At 49.6% G+C, this 19,010-nt stretch overlaps 1 protein-coding gene across 1 annotated transcript; it reads right to left on the bottom strand.

Moving 5' to 3' along the window:
* Positions 1-3,420: 3,420 nt before the first annotated feature.
* LOC133354304 (mucin-2-like) lies at positions 3,421-18,850 on the bottom strand. Its single transcript, XM_061571059.1, has 8 exons — positions 17,285-18,850; positions 16,327-16,391; positions 15,238-15,273; positions 12,867-13,009; positions 10,449-10,564; positions 9,475-9,627; positions 8,804-8,854; positions 3,421-6,646 (listed from the first exon to the last, which is right to left on the bottom strand). The coding sequence occupies exons 1-8, from the start codon at positions 18,692-18,694 to the stop codon at positions 6,635-6,637; spliced, it is 1,986 nt and encodes a 661-aa protein (XP_061427043.1). The 5' UTR covers positions 18,695-18,850; the 3' UTR covers positions 3,421-6,634.
* Between the last annotated feature and the right edge of the window lie 160 nt (positions 18,851-19,010).

The following is a 19,010-nucleotide window of genomic DNA, read 5'->3' on the forward strand; positions in this document are numbered from 1 at the left end:
GGCAGAGAGGCGAAGCGACCACGAACATTCATTCACCAGCTGGGGTTCCATTGCCAACTCAAGGGTGGTTCAAATGTCTTTCCCCCCCCCGCCCCCAAGATCAATCGACCCCTAACATTTTTTTTCTGTTTTAAAAAGGCATCTTTATTTCTTTCCGATGGCTGATACGAGTTCATATATTGTTGAACAACGGCTTGGAGTGAGCGCATGGGCTCACGAAAGATTAGAAACCAGACAGAAACTGTGAAGGATGTTTGAAAGGATTTTTGGAAAGATTTAACAATATTAATGATATTTAATAGAGTTATATTGCTTAAATAGCATTCACACCCATTGGTATGCAAAAATATCTAAGTTTTCCAGAATTCAGTTTTACACCCTGCACAATGATCCATATATCACAACAACGAATTGGAATCACTTACATCTGTTAATTGTTCATTAATGACTATGCGGTTTTGTGAATTATTGATTTGTAGCTTAGAATGTAAGTGTTTAGTTAATCAAATGTTCATGTTGTTTAATGTTTTTTTTATGTTAAGAGGAGCCTCTCTACTAATCCTCAGCAGATGCGTGTCTGGGTTTGGGTTGTGGAAAAGGTGGCATTAGCAGATGGAGGAGGCTCGTGAAGCACGCTGCTACTGGGCAGTTGGGGTGGCTGTCGCCCTCCAACAACAACGGAGGGCAGAGAAACGACGCTTACAACAACAAGCGCAGCATAACCGGGCGGATAAAATTAAAAGTTTGCACAGTAGGGGGCACAGCTGGCGCATCTGCCAGTCACCTGAGTCAGTCAACCCATGGCACCTGCTGGGTCTGTCCCGAGACGTGTCGGCGATCCTTCGGCGCGTGTGGGGGGTCGCCACACAGAAGTCACAGGAAGATTGAGCTGATTTAGATCGATAGATGGAGCTTAGCAAAACAGAGTTTCATGGTGGGGCCATAGAAACGCAAGGGGTTGGAGCTGTGGCTAGCGCAGTACTTTGTGAAGCCAGTGAGCTCAATTCGATTCCTGGCCACGGCTAACATCAGTAGCGAGTTAATACCCCCCCAAGGGTCATTAGCACGTCCATTCAATTTGCACTGAGCAGCGGCGTGGTGAAGTATGGGAATTCTCACATGCAGCAGTGGATTCAACAAGGGCTGTATATTATTAGTCTTGCATACAAACACTTTCTGAGCAGGTGGCAGCGTTGTTAAAGCACTTAACTCGACCTGGAAGCCGCGGGTTCAAATTCCAGTCAGGGCTCAACTCGGGGTTCAACTCGGGGTTCAACTCCTGGTTCAACTCGGGGTTCAACTCGGGGTTCAACTCCGGGTTCAACTCAGGTTTCAACTCAGGGTTCAACTCAGGGTTCAACTCAGGGTTCAACTCAGGGTTCAACTCAGGGTTCAACTCCTGGTTCAACTCAGGGTTCAACTCCGGGTTCAACTCGGGGTTCAACTCGGGGTTCAACTCGGGGTTCAACTCTGGGTTCAACTCCGGGTTCAACTCGGGGTTCAACTCGGGGTTCAACTCCGGGTTCAACTCCGGGTTCAACTCGGGGTTCAACTCGGGGTTCAACCCAGGGTTCAACCCAGGGTTCAACCCAGGGTTCAACTCGGCTCATTCTCCTTTTGGGGCGAGCGCTGTTGTGGGAAGTCAACCTGGTTATCCTATGAAGTGGCCGCATGGCCCCCGACATGATAACGTGGAATTTCCACCACCGGCTCGTGCATTGGCCTGCTGTGGAAATGAGCGCCACCCCTCGCTTATTTGAGCAGATGCAGTTTCAATTGGACTCTCCCCTCTCGTGTCTGGACTCGCACCATCACCCTGTGTCTTGCCTTCGATACTGCAATTAATACGACCCGCAGTCTGATCCTGTACAGCCTTAAAAGACTGTTGGGGCAAGTGCTGTTAGCGAGCACCTATGAAGGCCAACACTACGCCCGGCCGCCTTTGTCTCCCCCAGTGGCGATGTTTATACACACCGCACCAGGTCCTCTCATTTGAGGCTGAGTCGACCTAGGGGAGGCCCAGGGACCGGTTCAGACAATCGTCACCGGTGTTGGCCGTGAGCGGGGAATCGAAACCCGCGTCCGCCGGGTTCGTAGCGCAGCGCTCACGAGCACAGCTCGCTCGGTGGGCGGCATCACGGTTTGGTTTAGCCATGTTTGTTTGTTGCAGTACAGAGTTGGCCTGATAACTTTAATCTACATTGTCTCATGGTTGTTATCGTTTGACTTGCATCCCACTGGGATTTTTTGCACACAGCGTTGAAATGCGGTGTTTTTTTCTGGAAGACTTTACTGTTTTTTCCAGGATTTTTTTTCTGTTGCACGTAATCACTTTAAGATGTTTCTTGTTCATGTTTTTATTTTGTTGCGGTTGCACCCGAGTCAAGAGCCGCATGGCTCACAGGGTTATACCTAACTAGCTTTACTACCCCGGCTTCGCCCGGGACTTAATTCACCACGCCCGGCCGCCTTTGTCCCCCCAGTGGCGATGTTCACACACCACACCAGTTACTCGTTTGAGGCTGAGTGGACCTAGGGGAGGCCCAGGACCGGTTCAACTCGGACTATCACCCCCTTGCATGGTCGATACAAATGAGCACCACTTTGTGGAAGGTTAACAGGGGTCGGCTGGTTCTGTGGAGAGAGACTGGCACCAACCATGGGAATGTTGACGTTCCACCGCTGGCTCAGGGGTGGATTAGCACGGTTGGCTACGTACGGTGCGAAAGAAGTTCAACATGCGAACTGTCGACGGAGGCCAGAAGATTTTATCTGAGTTGAGCTTAGAGAGAGGCGCTTGGGCATTCGGTAGGCGGCGCGCGCTGCGTTGTTCGAGTTAGAGGCAGAGGCGTCCTCCTCCAGGAGGCACTGTCAGACCACGTGTTGCTACTGTGAGGCTTAACAACGAGTTTGAGAGGCAATACGGTTGAGCGTGCGGATGTCCCCCAGGTTGTTTTTTCACGGATTGCTCAGACGTCTCCATGCTCAATTTGATACAAAAAAGACCACTACAATGTTAACGTGATCATTTGTATGAAGAGCGTCTAACATTTTCGATTTAAAGCTTTCGTGACTGCAGGGATTCATATTCGTGGGTCTTTCGGTAAAGTCACGTAGATGGGTTCAAATAAAATAACAAAAAACTACGACGTTTCGATCACAATCTGAAGCTAACCCCCCTTTACCTGGAAGACGACCGCTTGCGTTGCGATCGAAACGTCGTAGTTTTTTCGTTATTTTTGTTTTGTTATTATCTTTGAACCTATCTACGTGACTTTACCGAACGACCCCCAATATTATTGCACAAATTGTTTGGTGGCAAAATACTTACGTGTGCCGGTGCGTAAAGAAGAGGTGCTAAGAGGGGTTGAGACTTCATCCGTGACGTTGATAAGTTATTGAGTTCAGGCAGATGCGGTGTAACTTTTCGATCGTACGTGAGCAGCAAATTTATTACTAAAATTCTAAGAGGACAACAATGCTTATGCAAATTCACAGAGAACAGTACCGTCACAGCAATTCCTGCGTGTTCAAAATCACAATGTTCCTCTTGTTATCATTGCCCAATATATACAAATGCAACTCAACTCTTAACAGTGCAGTACTTGCGTACGCCGATTTAAATCATCGTCAAGCATCCCTTGTATTTGCAATTGTGTCAAAATCTACTATGATGTGCAATTATAATAATAATGATAAAACGTAGCAACTTCTAAGAATTTTAAAATCCAATATTGGATGATCCCACATTCGACCATACTTCACCACGCCAGTCAGTCCACTTTGCTAAAGGGGGGGGGGGGTGGCAGTAAGAATTTTTTTTTCAGATATCACTCGTCACTGATGCTTATCACGGTCAGGAATCGAACTTAAGTTGCTGGGATCATAGTGCAGTCCGCTAACCACCGTGTCCCTCGGTCCGCCCACACAATGCATATAACTGCAATCGTATTTTTAATTCATTGGCATGCTGCTTTATGTTTTATTTGCTAGTCTGCACCGAATTTAAGTACATTTAAACTCAATTGAATGCGGTTGTATCTGTTTTGTCGATCCATTATGTTTGTCCTCATTTTAAAGGCCTGCAAGGAAGCACGCTTCCAATCATCAATTAAACTTGGGATGATGTCCGACGTTTCGCTCCACGTGCCGCGAGCTTGTTTAGCTATCTCTACGTTCAGGAGTTCCTGCATAAACTCCCAGCACGTGGTTGAAAAACGTCGGACATCATGCCGAACAGCACACGGGACAGAAATGTAGTGAGATGAAAGAAGACAGCTACATACAAGATAGAGTTGACAGAGATTAATGGGCTTATATAAAATTGGCTTTATATAACCTCATATTCGGATCTGAATTCGAGTAGCCATGTGGCACATCCCTTTATTCTGTGAATGTGGGTACTCCTTGAGCTATTTTCGGGCCCTATGCTTTTGCTTATTTTGCGTTTGCCCGGCACCACCACTGGGGCTCAGGGCTCCCACGAGGACCTCATGAACCCCGCGAGCCACCCGGCCAACGCCATCAGAATGATTTCATTGCGGCGAGTGACCGTCTCAATCTCCCATGCTCCTTACTGTCGTGCGATAACATTCGTCTCCCGGGCGCGTGACGGCCGCCGGGTGGGAACGTCACGGCGTGTCTACTTCCACGGGCCGATCTCCAACCCGAACGGTTGCACTCCTCCGGATTCTTCATCCCGTGACGTGACAACGATATGACGATTGGGACGAAACCCCAGGGGCGAGTGAAGAGGCTGACATCGACCATGTGCTACGCCAAAGCACTTCTGAGTTGATCTCGAAGCCCAGATGTGCTGCTCGCCATCGCGAGGCCACTGAGCTACCCACTGAACACAACAATACGATATCTACCTTGAGAGTATTATTTAAGGCACACAATCAGTGGAGAACTAGGAAAGTTATACATTTGATATACAGCCTCAAGCTTTAAGGAATAAGCAGTTAATTTAATGCAAATCTGGTTCACAAGTACCAATTTTAAAATGCCCTTTGTAAAAACCGGTGCATAGATCGTGTTGCTGTGCATATGCACGCCTCTCTTAGGCTCCCAAACAACAATGGGCTTAATGCCGAGATGCTCTGCAGGCTAAATATACGTTAGCATCACAGTATACGCTATCTTGTCCTCACTTACAACACGCATTATCTTCCAGTTCATGGGGGGTTTCTGTCACATTAGTCGAAGACAGATGGTTGGCTTGTGTGGCAGATGCAAGTGGTTGTACCGTACAACGTCGCATATCTGACCGTCGCAAATCCGCCCTGACCAACTAACTGTGGTATACGTGCATGGTGTCAACTGTGATTTTTCCACAGATGTTCACAAATCAGATATTTTCACAACATCGCGTACACATTCGCTTTACTCCGACAGCATTTCCCCACGTTTCAAGCCGTGCGTGCGATTTGTGCTTGTCCAGTAATCCTATTCGTGCACGATGGTGTAACTGTGACTTTCTACTAGACGTTCATACGTCCGCCTATATCTCAGTCTACAGCATGCAACGGATACGCAACGTTGAGCTGCAGACGACGTTGCAACTACATCGTCCAGAATGGGCGCCATTAGAGTTGTGCGCACATCAACAAATTTCGACAATCCAAAAGCCTCATGAAAATGATGACATTGCCTTGTGCTATTAACCTTACTGAGCGTTACATTCAAGCCCCTAAAATATTACCCTGGAATGTGTTTGAGTAAACGTAACGAGGGCCCAGATGTGCAGCACTGTTGTGTCTCAATCAAAATTTCCCTTTGAACATTTTAAATTTGCTTTATTTCCCGAGGTGGTAAAATGTGCACGGTGTGTTTTGAGCGCTCATCTGTTTAGCCGGGTCCACACCGGAGAGGTCAATTGCCCAACCAAGTAGCTTTTGAAAATTGCCTGCAACTGCTTTGTCCACATGTGAGCAAGTAGTTGAGTGCGGCAAGGGCGTGTCTGGCCATGCCCTTTACAGTATAGCCCCACCCCTTTTCTGATTAGCTACCCCCCCACCTCACCTACGTCAGGATCGTAACAACCAATCGTCATTAATGTTTTGAGTGAGGCCGCGTTTGGTTGCGAAAACGAATTGAATTGGCACGTGTACGAGCATTTGACGACGCGCCAATGGTTATCGTTTCAGCTCACCGCGGGTTAAGTTGAAGGACAATTCTAACAACCAACTTCAGCAATTAGAAATGACGTTTCGCTTGAAACCACGTTACACGTCGTCAGGACAGGATCCGGGATTTCAGAAAAAAAATTCCAGGTAGTCAAGAATAAAACCAACGCCTTAAGTTAACCAATAATAGTTTGTGAATGTGTCACGCGATGAAGTACGTCGCTGCAAATCGCCAAACAGGTCGCTTGGAAAGTTGAGCCTGTCTCTCCTGCAAGCCACCGATTGAGCCATTCAGTTGCATCCAACCAGGTTGCATCCAACCGATCACTTTCAGGTGTGGACCCTGGCTTCAAGGAGGTGGTGACGTGAGCCTCGTTGTTGTCCACCTCAGTCTGAACTGCGTCCGCCCGTGGATCTCGTTTTGCGTTGACGGCGTTCCCACATGGCCCCGCTTGCTACCGCTGCAAGACGTGGTGGTCTCCCGCCGGCGCAGGCCGGCAAGAGGCTCATATGGACACCTGAAGAGAAGCACAGCATGTGGAACCTCAGTCGTCAGGAGCTTTCCAGAACAAATAATATCAAGCAGTATGGGTTTAACGGATTTCCCGTTGCGAGACGTCTGCAAGTTGCAGAGGCGTAGTGCCACTGTTGTTAAAGACATTGTACTCACCGCAGAGAACCGTAGCGACACGACCGCATTTTGTGAAAGCTGGCGCCAAACTGTGCCACACGCCCTCCCGTATGCCCTTGTGGGAGCCTCGGCATCGATAAAGTTACATTATTTTAGTTTTTCTTCACCAATATAGAATGTAAGAATGCCAGGTTATTACAATATTTCTGCAAACCACCAGTGCGCAGCAGGCCTAGCGTTTGCCGACTTTCCGGGCGCGACTGTTGGCAAGAGTAAATAACTAAATATTACACCCGCTGGCACGATTGGAACACACACTTTAAGTGTAAAAAAATCAAGCAAAACGACTAAGCACACCTCTACCCTAGTGTATCAAACCTGTTTGTGTTAGAACACATCAAGGAGTCCTGGGGCTAATGACCAGGCGAGGATGCCGCTCGTCCCACGAGGGACGAGGTCGTTAGGGTTTACGACTGTCCTGGTCACGGTGTTCGTGTACCCTGGCCATGCGTGAGAGCGCGGTTCGTTTCCCCGTGAGAACAAAGGGCCCTTTGAAGGCCTTCGGCCTTTGGCACTCGTGGCCCCCTTTGCAGTTGTGGTTAATCCGACAGTGTGCACAGCCGGCGTGGTGACACCGGGGAAGCCAAACCACAGATGAGTGTCACGAAGGTGCTGCCAAGCCGACCCTCCCCCTCCCACCGCCCACCCAGCAGCCACATCAAAAAGGAGCGGTGAGCTTCTATCATCCTGGCATCAGTAATAATATAACACATTTATGCCACGCCTTTTTGTGGCTCCGAGCTGCTGATCTGAGTCTGGTTTGTTGTCAGGCCTTACGAGGGTGACCCACGGAGTGCCGCGGGGGCGAGATGTTAACGCCCTCGCCTGGTACACAGGAGGTCGTGGGTTCGATCACGACCCTTTGACGCCTGCTGTATATTTGGAGTTTACATGTTTTCCCCTCCACATTTAGAATCAATATCACGCGTTTAGAGTACTTGGCTGCCATAAATTGCCACACGATAAGCCACTTCGTTGAGTTGTCATTTGGGGCCAGGTCGCTTCTGAAACAGAGCTATATAGCTCAGTGGGCCTTACCTGGTCAAATATTTACTATTTAATTTTAGTTTAATGACTAGATGCATCTCAGGCAACACAAGACGGGATCGGGTGAGCAATCAAGAGACAGGGAAGAAGGCAAGCAGGGTAGTATGTATGTATGTTGACCTTTCGCATCATACGTAGCCAACCGTGCTTATCAGAGATACGGTGGAAGGACAACAAACTAAACACAGTTCTGAAGAAATGAGTTCAAGGTGATATACGCTGCGCCCCTATTTATTTTAGTGCCATGATTCCCTTGAGCTACAATGGGACCCTACAATTCTGCTGAGTTTGCTTTATAACGGGCAGCCTGCAGCCCTAACTCGAGCACGACCGTGTGAGGCATGTTCAAGCTAATCAGATCAAAATATCTGATGTACATGCCAAGACGTCACTTCGTACCGATACCTGGGGGTCACATCAAGAGCGATTCACTAATGGCTGCCAATTTTTCAGCAGCCATGTTAACTAAAACCACTTGGCTCCCCTTCCGACGTCAACATGTCAAATGAACCCTCACTGGTTTGACAGCTCGTAGAAAATATGGGGTCAAAGTTCAACAAAACGTCAGGTCGAAAGTGTTTTACTTCTCATAACGAACGTGGTTCATCATTTGTATCCGTCAGTGTCCGTGAGCCAGCGGTGGAAATTCCATAGTTCTATGGTGGGGCTCGACACGGAAGGAGGGCACCTGTGGCAGATTGGAGGTTGCGGAATTGAACGGCACGATGTCCGACGTTTCGCCGCACTCCTCAAGAACTGAATTCTAGATTCCTCATGAACTGAATTCAAGAGGCTCCTGGCACATGGAGCCACACGTTCCGTATTTAGGACACAAAAACTTAGCAGTACAGTAGACCATGCTATTTAACGGTGTTGCTCAATTGAAGCACAAGGCCTCTCTCTAGCGAGCATGTGGAGGAGTTACTCGTCGACTCACCACTAACTTGCTCTTGTCGATTGTGCCTTGCTCTGGCTCCGCCAACGACACCTGCAAAAGTAACAGCCGATGAGTAATCCGATCACCGCGGGGGATTGTGTCCTGTTCACAACCCACGATGAATTGGCCACGACTGGTGGCTCTTCCGCTGCGAACCCGGTGACCCCGTGAACCCAGTGACCCCGGTCACCCCGGTCACATGATGTCCTGGCTACGTCTGCCATCAGTGGCGAGTAATGTTTGAATCGGCACTGGACAAGACCGGCACTGGACGAGACCAACGTTGCAGTGGCAGCTAAAAGGAGGCAATTACGCAAACGAGGGGGACGTCCACCGCAGAGATGGAGCGATGAAATCAGCTCGTGCGCATGACCGTGAAAGATGGTAGCAGATTAGGGGGGGGGGAGTGGGGGGGGGGTGCCTTCGTCCAGCAGTGAACGGAGCATGACGATGTGTGCCAAAAGTGGCCATTATTATTTTTTGGAAATTCGCATAGCAAATTCTACAGTTTTCCGTGGTGCAAATCGCACAGATGCCGCGGCAAAACATCATTATTATCGTTATTATTAGTATTATTGTTCTCATTATACATCTGGCGGTTGTGCCAACTTGCTCGCGTGAGCTCGAGAGTGGGCGGGCGGGCAGGCGAGCGCCGGCTCCGCATTGCGAACCTGCGCATCGCCGGCGTCGAAGGGGGGCGGCGCCTCCATGGCAGTCTCGTAGAGCACGTGCGGGATGCCACCAATGCTCCATGGGCGCAGGTCGTGCGTGCGGTACGAGATGCCCACCTCGTCCACGCTGTACTTGAGCTTGCGTCGCCGAGCCTGAGCGTCGACCCGCACGCACGGTCACAGATTCATGCAGCACGCAAACACGAGCATCCGGTACCGCTGGGAACTTGGGGTTTGGGTCTAGGCAGCTGCCCTCTGGTTAAAGTGGGCTCGTAAACAGAGCGAGTGCGTCGATGGTCTCGACTCAGGAAGCCAAAAACTGCACAAAAAGTTTGGTGTTGATGCTTGATATGGAAAATGTTTCAGCTCTAAGAATCACAGCGACAGTTTGACTTGTCGTGCGAAAAATGTAAACGCAGAGGGCGCACAGAATAAAAGGGTGGTAATGTTGGTCACGTTGATGCGGTGGTGGTTGTTTTTGGTGGTGTCGTGGTGGTAATGGTGCGGGCGGTTGTGATAATGGTGATGCCGTGGCGTTAGCATTGTCGTTGTTGTGCGATGGTAGCCGGCAAACTGTTCGTGGTGCGCCACGTGTCCCTGCACCACGGGCGGACGCTCCCCTACCACACTGAAGTCTATGGGAGCCCTTAACATTGAAGTCTATGGGAGGATTTAACATTGAAGTCTATGGGAGGATTTAACATTGAAGTCTATGGGAGGATTTAACATTGATGTCTATGGGAGGATTGAACATTGAAGTCTATGGGAGGACTTAACATTGAAGTCTATGGGAGAATTTAATATTGAGGTCTATGGGAGGATTTAACATTGAAGTCTATGGGAGGATTTAACATTGAAGTCTATGGGAGGATTTAACATTGAAGTATATGGGAGGATTTAACATTGAAGTCTATGGGAGGATTTAACATTGAAGTCTACGGGAACCAGTACGCACGGCCCTGAGCGCCACTGACCAGGATGAGGCAGATGAGGAGGATCAGGAGGACGAGCGCGAGCAGACTCAGCAGGGTGATGAGCACGGGCCAGATAACCGACCCGCCCAAAACCTCCACGTCTTTCAGCATCACTCCTGCCGAGAGAGGCGGGGGAGGTTAGGAGTTCACGCCGGTGGTCACAACCCACGTCCGTGTCAATACGGTACTCGGTAGTTAGTCCGTCCCGTGTCACCGACACATCGAGCGATCGAAAGCCTCCGAGACGCTCACCGTATCACGCCCTTTCAGATGTGCTCCTGCGACCATCTGGAAAGCTCTTTCATCCGATATGAGGAAGCCACTGGAGCTATGAACTTTTAAATCATCTCGATTCACAAACTCATTTATTTAGAACTGCTTCTTGTTTCTAGTTTGTTGTGCTTCCCCCACACCTCCGTTTAGCGCGGTCGGCTACGTACGGTGCGAACAAATTTCAATATTCACGCCGTACGTACAATCGTCATGGTCGTACGGTCGTGTGTCCTCGATCGGAGGTCTTCCCGCACGACTCCCGTTTCAGCTCATCAGCGGTCGGCCGTGCCAAGCAATGCCTCGACTTCATCTTTATCTTCCTTTGTCGATCTTGTTCCAATTTTATTCCCAGTGCCTGATCGGTGCGTCGTGTCCCTCGACCAAGGAAGTTATGGTAAGGTTGTGACGATGTGTCGACATTGGTAGATTTATTAATTACATGTATTTTGTGTATATATATATAAAATGTGTATCTTCTTCTTCTTCTATATATATAAAAGTCAAAACTTGTGTGTGTGTGGGTTTACGTTAAAAAAGAAATAGCCAGGAACCACGCCGTAAAACCCGCGGTGAGCAAGCGCTATTCCTTCTTCACATCCGTCAACTTAAAATGAGTAAAATTAGCGATTTAGTACGAATGTGCGCTTCCCTTTTATTTATTTATTTATGACACGTGCACGACCATACCAACTCACGCGCCTTTGGTGGGGGGGACGGCCCATGCCAAGTCGCACGCCTTCGGTGGGAGTGAGCGGGACATTTTATTTCGCGTTAAAAATGCTTTAGAAATACATTAAATACTGACGTTAATTATTCACTGTGTGATGTCCCCCACACCCCGATGCGTGCAGTTATTACTACTATACAGTCGCTAGATGCTACCACTATAGGCCGTACATATTACTCCTGAGCGGCCTTGGAGATTGTGGCTGGGGGTGGGGGGGGCTTAGGGGTAGCAGCCCAGCTCCAGCCTGCCAAGGTGCCACCTCGGTCGGCTGGATAATCTAGGCGAGGCCGGAGGCTCTGCACGGAACTAGGCCTCACCACGCCTCTCTTTCAGGTGAGTACTTTGTACTATACAGTCGATAAATACTGCTATAGAGTCAGCATGTACTACTGTAGTGATAGCAGGTACCACCACAGTCGGTATGCACTGCTGTAATCATAGCAAGTGCCACCATAGTCAGTATGCACTGCTGTAATCATAGCAAGTACCACCACAGTCGGTATGCACTGCTGTAATCATAGCAAGTACCACCACAGTCAGTATGCACTGCTGTAATCATAGCAAGTACCACCACAGTCGGTATGCACTGCTGTAACTATAGCAGGTAGCACCACAGTATGCACTGCTGTTAGATTTTAAGAGTAGTTTTGAAATATTTTTAAGATCCCGGCAACGGCGGGTACTTCCTGCTAGTATATATATTAACTTTTCCCCCAATGATTCCAATTGGACCACTAGATATCATGGATGGGATGACGAATCATTCGGAAATCTCGCCGAGGATTGCCACCTGGTGTGGCAGCATAACAAAGTTTGACATACATTATTTTGTAAACCCCTTTACAATATGGGGCGTACTTTCAAACAAAGACAAAGATCCCCCGTATAGCCTTTACAGACGTTTATAGAAGCTGCTGTTAACGAGCACCTATGAAGGCCAGCACAACACACGAGCGGTGGGTGGCTACTGGCCGCCTTTGTCTCCCTAGTAGCAGTTTATAAACACACCACGCCAGGAACTCGTTTGAGGCTGAGTTAACCTAGGGGGAGGCCCAGGACCGTTTCAGATAATCGTTGGAACTCCGGTCGCCAAGTTTGTGGCGCAGCACGTTAGCCGCTGCACTACCACTCTCCACTACCGTGCACATTCACACACACACTCTGTTATGAGATTGGCATGTGTCATCACGTGATAATCAAACTGAGATTTTAATTCCCAGATCAGGAATGTAGCCATGTTCAGTCATCTCACTGCACACGACCATCGACTTGCTACATTCGAGAACCCGAATTAATCACAGGTGGCGGTGGCTAATACAGTACTCAGGATTCAAATCCATGCTCTCAGCGGTGCCGGGCTCAGCGCTCCGACGCCGTAGCCGCTGGGCCAGAGCTCCCGAGGGAACACTCCGCCTCACCGGGTTCGATGCACGACACGTTGGTCGGCTGCCACCCGGACAGCACGGAGGTCGAGTTGAGGTCGTGACGCGAGAGCACCGTCTCGAACGCGTACTCCGTGTTGTTCCGGAAGAACTCCTCCACCGTGGTCCCGTTCGTAAACCTGTGAAGGCAAAATTTGAGCGAGTGTGTTAACGATTGCTCCTGGTCTGCAGAGCGCTTGGAAAATAGGTCAACGTGGGACTTGCGGGGACTATGTGGTGGCACGCGGCAGAGAGCAGTGCGGTGAAATCCGTTCCTGTGCTGTACTTCTGGTCATCCTCGATGGTTTAAGCTCCTTTGTCAAGGAGCTTAAACCATCATCACGTGACCTCTGGTCATCCTCGCAGCAGGGGCTTTTGGCTGGCCATCGAACAGAGACGGTCACCCCATCGTATGCTTTCAGATGTGCTTCTATGGCCGTCCTTCCAATATTAGGAAGCCACTGGAGCTTTGCACTTTTAAATCATCTATGTTGAAAACTAATTTCTTTAGAACTGCTTTTCTGTGTTATTTTGTTGACCTTCCCCCGTACCTCCAACTAGCATGATTGGCTACGTACAGTGCGAAAGAAGTTCAACATACATACTCCCAAATGTTCTATACCTTCATCAATCGGCACTGAGCAGCATTGTAAGTGTAATGTGAGGATATATCCGGGTTGCTGATGGATCACACCTCGTTACGATGATTGGCTCTACCGGTCCTGGCCCATAGCCAATGGGGGGAAGTCTAGGGGCATGACCCTGACGTAATGGGAAGGTGACATCTGTAAGTAGAGGATTGGATCTGCTGGCTTTAGCCACAGCCAATGGGGGGACGAGTCAGGGGCGTGGTCCTAGGAACGTACGATGGAGTCTAGAAGATTTTATAGAGGTTAACCAGGATTGGTGGAAAGGTACTACGTGACCCGGGTATTAAAAGGGGTGGAGACGGACAACACGTGGTCAGATCTGGAACGAACGGAGGGTGAGGCCACGCTGGAGCGGGGCCCAGGCTGCCACGTGGCCGCGCGTGTCTCTCTCTCTCCCTCTCACGCTGTCTGTCAGCAGCGTGAAGGAGTAAGATAGGAGTGTTGTGAACAAAAGACAAATAAAGACCGGATTCCAGAAGTCGCTTCCACGACCTTTATTACATAAGTATGTTCAAATAATTTCCGTGACCTAGAGGCCTTCATCCAGCAGTGAATGCAGACAGGGCTGCACAGTAACACAATGCTCTGTGTCTGTGATAAGGTCAAGAGGTTTATTTTGGTAGCAGTGGGTTTTCGTAACGGAAAGTTTTAGTGACTTACGCTACATGGAATTTAATATTTAACCTTGATTAATTTTTCGTGCAATATTTTCGAGCCAGTTTTTTTAAATTCTCATTTCTATCTCGCGCCATTGCTTCGATACTTTATTTTTCTTCTCCTTTTTCCTTTCGTTTTGCGTTTAGAATGTCTGTAACCCAGCCCACTCTTGACAATTCGACTATCCTGGTCTCTTAAGGTTTCACCGAGTGTAAAAAACAAAACAAAACCCCACCAACTTGTTTGGGACGGCATCAACAGCATTTGCTACGATGACATCTTGACTTTGACCGACCTACGAATTCCTTCAATTGAGTCCAATTGTACTCTTGGTGTCATGTAATTAGATGCAGAATTCATTTATAAATATCGCAGAACAGTTTAACCCCCCCCCCCCCATGTGTCAAGCAATGGTTATAGAAGAGATATTTCAGAGGACCTTTACCAAAAAATCATTCAGTCAAGTGGCTCTCAACGATGAAGTTCATTGTCCACTGCAGGAGTTCAATCCTGACAATGGTCTGATGACGCTGGATGCAACTACCAGCATAATGTCCATACTCAGTTGTTACACGTGTGTGGATTGCTCTCCACCATATAGGTGCTGGTGTGCTGACGCAATGATACATTGGAACGATTGTTTACCTGACAACTTAATCTGTTTGGCTGCGTCGGGTGGAGGAAGGTGTAAAACACACATTGGCATTTAACTCACACGATCGCCCATGCACTCTGCTGCGAGAGCTTTTGTCACGTGACAGTCTAACCCTTACGTACACATTTTCAATTCGCTGAGCTGGAATTTAGCCAAATAAGTGGAACATCAAATTTATTGATGTTTTTTTTTGCGCAGTCGACCAGCAAAATGGGCTGAGACCACAAAATCACGAAGCTTGAGAAGCTGGCTAACATCATGGGTGGCTCAACCATTTTAATCGAGCTTCTGGATCTCAGCAGTGCCGACTCAACAACGCTCTGACCTCTCGGCCACCCGGTCGCCTGAGCTTGCACGAATTTCCTCTAGACGAACCAGCGCTTAAGAAGTGCACCGCGTCACTTACCCGATGGTCACGCAGTAGGTTTCATTCGAGACATTTCTGTTTGAGGAAATAAACACAAAAAGGGGGAAGCGCACGTGACAATGGACGTTCACATTTGTGCAACTGAGAAATAAGCAGGATATTTTCACGTTTGCTTGTATTTATTTGCAATTCGCGCGGTGGGATTCTCGGTGTATAATAAGAGCACGGATATTTGCCAGCAGCCCCCAATGACCTGCGTGGTGAAGTATGGTCAAGCAGCCGCGTGACTGAAGTGGCATGGCGGAAGCCTTCATCTAGTAATGGATTGACAATGCCGTATTTTACCTTTTCTCATTCACCCAGGGAAGCCACACCGAGTCAGGAGGGATCTGCAATTGCGATTGTTTGGCCAACACCAATGACACCACAAGTTTTGGCTGCAGAACCGTGGGAGAATGTACAAACTCCACAACACAGAAAGACACCCGCTTCAGTAATCTAACCCAGGTTCTTCTTGCTACGAGGCATAAGGGTTATCACTTGCGCCAATGGCGGATCCAGGATTTTCAAGTAGGGGGGGGCAACCCATCCAGCAATGAAAAATTAAAGGAGTTGTTAGTAAGTAAGGACTTGTCCCTTGCTTTTTATTCGACGCGTGTGCGGCGATGGCATGGCCATCGACCGAGAGTCGAATTCGAACCGCGTTGTGTGATCGTCATCGCGCTCACTGAAGGTGAATGCCTTCAGGGAAGTCGTGTACTGTCGACGCAACTGCGCACAATTCTGTGAGTCACTTATAACTGCGTTTCTGTTACTTATTGCCAATTATGGACTCACACTATTGTCCTATCATCTCATAGAGTCCCTGGCACGTAATAATATGCGACACAGTGGCAGTGGGGGTGGCAAAATGCCGATTTATTACTAATAAACCCCAATGATCCGATCGAAATTAGGGATTTCGATCGGATCATTGGGGGGGCATGTGCCACCCTCCCCCCCCCCCCCGCCCCACTGGCTCCGCCAGTGCAATGTGCCACCCTGCCACTCAATCATAATAATATTCATACTACGGTGTGATTGTCATTGCATCTGGTGTCTTGTGAGTCTTTGCAGAGTTGCTTCTACCTTATGAAGACATCCATGTTGTGCGAATACTTCTCAAGGTCCGTGTTGTTCATGAGCTGAGTTACCTGAAACATAAATCCGCGTAAGAGCATTGACTGACGCTTGCAGTGCACCATCATTGTCAGTTACGATCTGTCTGCTGCTGGATGAACGTCTTCCCCAAGTTAGCCCCATCTCCCATGGTCCCGAGAAGAAATAATCTACTTAACAACGGCACGCTACCGAGTGTAGCACTACGAACCCGGCGACCCGAGTTCGATTCAGGTTCATGGCCAACACCAGTGACGATTATCAGAACCGGTCCTCGGCGGCCGGGTGTGGTGCTGGCCACCCACCTCCTCGTTCGTCATGCTGGCCTTCACAGGTGACTGCTTATAGCACTTGCCCCAAAAGTCGGTTAAGGATATACAGGGATCTTTGTCTTTGTTTGTCTCAAAAATGTTCTTGAAAGTCAGAAACCGGTAGCTTCTTCCAGTGGAATTTAGTGACGAATGCACCGATTTAAGAAACGTATCCCATTTGTCTTAACTGCCACGCCGGGAGATGGAATCAAACCGGCGACCTCTGGATTGGAGGTCCAGTGTGGTGCTTAGCATTACTCCACTATGGCTGCTCCATTCCTTTCTCAGTTAATAAGGTCACAATGTCGTGGTTAAATTGCTCTAAAACTCAATATATCAAGAGCCGCAATGCACTGTGGTGAATACAAGATGGCGGTCCTTAACAAATAACGTGACAAAGTAGTCCTTAAAGAGCCGCATGCGGCTCTGGAGCCGCAGGTTGACGACCCCTGCTCTAGACAATTCAACGTGTGTCAAACTGACAATGGATTTGACCATATTTTATTTTTTTACATACGTAGTTTATATACAAATGTTGACATACATAGTTTTTTTACATATACATACATACACAGTTACAACACTACAATGCGGCAGCAAACAATTGTCGCACCCACCTCTTGCAGAATGCGCGCCGTAAAATTCCTCAATGTTTCGTCGTCCAGGTCGCTGCCGAGCGGCGCCTCGCTCGACAGCAGGAAATTGTAGATCGGCACAAACTCTTGGGGCGTCGGTTCGTCCGCCGGAGTCGGAGAGAACGGAGGAGCCCCCGTGGTGGTGAGGTACGATGTCGTGGCCACGTGCTCCCCCTGCGTGGTCGCGCCCGTGGGCCCCGTCGCCGGAGCCGACGTCCCGTTGCCCGCCGGCGTAAACATCCTGCCGCCCGGCTTTCTCTTCCTCGGCCTGGAGGTCGTGGACGCCGCTGGCGTGCTCGCGGTGGTCTCGCCGTCTGTTGGGCCCGCCCTGTCCGGCTCCGCACGATCGCCGGGTGCAAAGATTGCCGTCAAGTTGGCCGGCGCCATCTCCGAAAGCGTCGAGGTGTCGCCGGTAGTCGACGACGCGTCTGGCGCCAGCGTCGTGTGGGCGGTGGAGTGCGCCGACGAATCGGGAGACGTGTGAGGGTGCGTCGCTGTCGGTGTTGGGTCGGCTGTCGACGCTTTCGGCGGCGGTGGCGGCGGCAGCCTTGGTGGTGCCGATTCTGATGTAGGCGGCACAGAACTGGTCGGTGAATCCGTCGCTGCAGAGGTGTGACCGGTAGAAGAAGAGTCGCTCGCCGTGCGTGCAGGTGTCCCCGACGAACTGGTGTCCGCGCCTGGAGAGACTTTGGAATCTCGAAGCGGAGGCAATGCTGATGCATTGTGAAGAGGCGAAGACCCTGACACCCATGCGGAAGTCGTGTAATCAGTTGAACGCGACGATGGTTGCGTCGGAGATGATGGTGTGGCCTGTGACGCGAACGATGAGGCATCGACGGAAGGTGTGTGTGCCTCATCAGAAGGCATCACTCTCGGAGTCAACGGTTGCTCTGTCGACATGTCGCCACGTTCCGCAGGGATCTGCGGCGATGAATCGGTGGACGCCGTTGACTTTGGCGGCTCCGGCGAAGTGGGAAACGTTCCCAGTGTAAGTGGGGACACGACAATGGTCTGCTCAGAAGTTCCGAAGGACGTTGCTTCCGGTGAGGATGATGATGGTGATGACGCTGACATCGGCTGCTCACTGGGAGAAAAACCGGGCACAGGAATGAACCCCGCAGCTGACGATGACGAAAATACCGTGGTCGCCGAGGAGTGGCCGGTCGATGTAAATCCGATGTCTGTCGACGCCGATGAACCAACCGTTACTGCTGTGTGCAGGGATTCTAAAGATACTGATGGAGAGGTCGCATCCAGGAATGTTGACGACTCGGCCGTGCAATTGTCGGTGTGCGCTGCTGGAGTTGGCGCCGTCACTGATGAAACTGCGGTCGAGGCTGCCCCAGACTTCCGACGTTGGTTGTGACTCGGCACTAGTCGGTAGGGTGCCATCAGGCGAGGTAGCGGATGACACCACAATCCACGGAGGCAAATCAGAAACGGCCGTGACCGATGTGATCGGTGCAGTGGAAGCCAACGTATCTGTCTGCTGGGACTCCCGTGATGTGAGATCAGTCACGGTTGATACAGGAGAAGTAGACATGGGTGACCCTGGGTGCAGTGTTTTCCATGATTCTGGTGAAGTTTGTCCTGATGTTTGGTCAGATGAATCAGATGTTTGATCTGAATATAGGTCGGTAGAAGCAGTGTCACTTGGGGACACAGAAACAGATGCCTCAGAGGTTGTTTGTTGTGACACAGGAGATGT

This window comes from Lethenteron reissneri, chromosome 46 (genome assembly GCF_015708825.2).
Source record: "Lethenteron reissneri isolate LAM-NWPU_2019-01 chromosome 46, ASM1570882v1, whole genome shotgun sequence".
Classification (NCBI taxonomy): Eukaryota; Metazoa; Chordata; class Hyperoartia; order Petromyzontiformes; family Petromyzontidae; genus Lethenteron; species Lethenteron reissneri.

Bases quoted from the DNA above. Each gene is read 5' to 3' on its own strand.
- LOC133354304 (XM_061571059.1), bottom strand. From the start codon at position 18,694: ATGGCACCCTACCGACTAGTGCCGAGTCACAACCAACGTCGGAAGTCT. The intron at 15,274-16,326 runs GTAGAAGCAACT...TTCCTCAAACAG, and splicing joins AACATGGATGTCTTCATAAG to AAATGTCTCGAATGAAACCT. The intron at 9,628-10,448 runs GTCAGTGGCGCT...GTCGACGCTCAG, and splicing joins TCCTCATCTGCCTCATCCTG to GCTCGGCGACGCAAGCTCAA.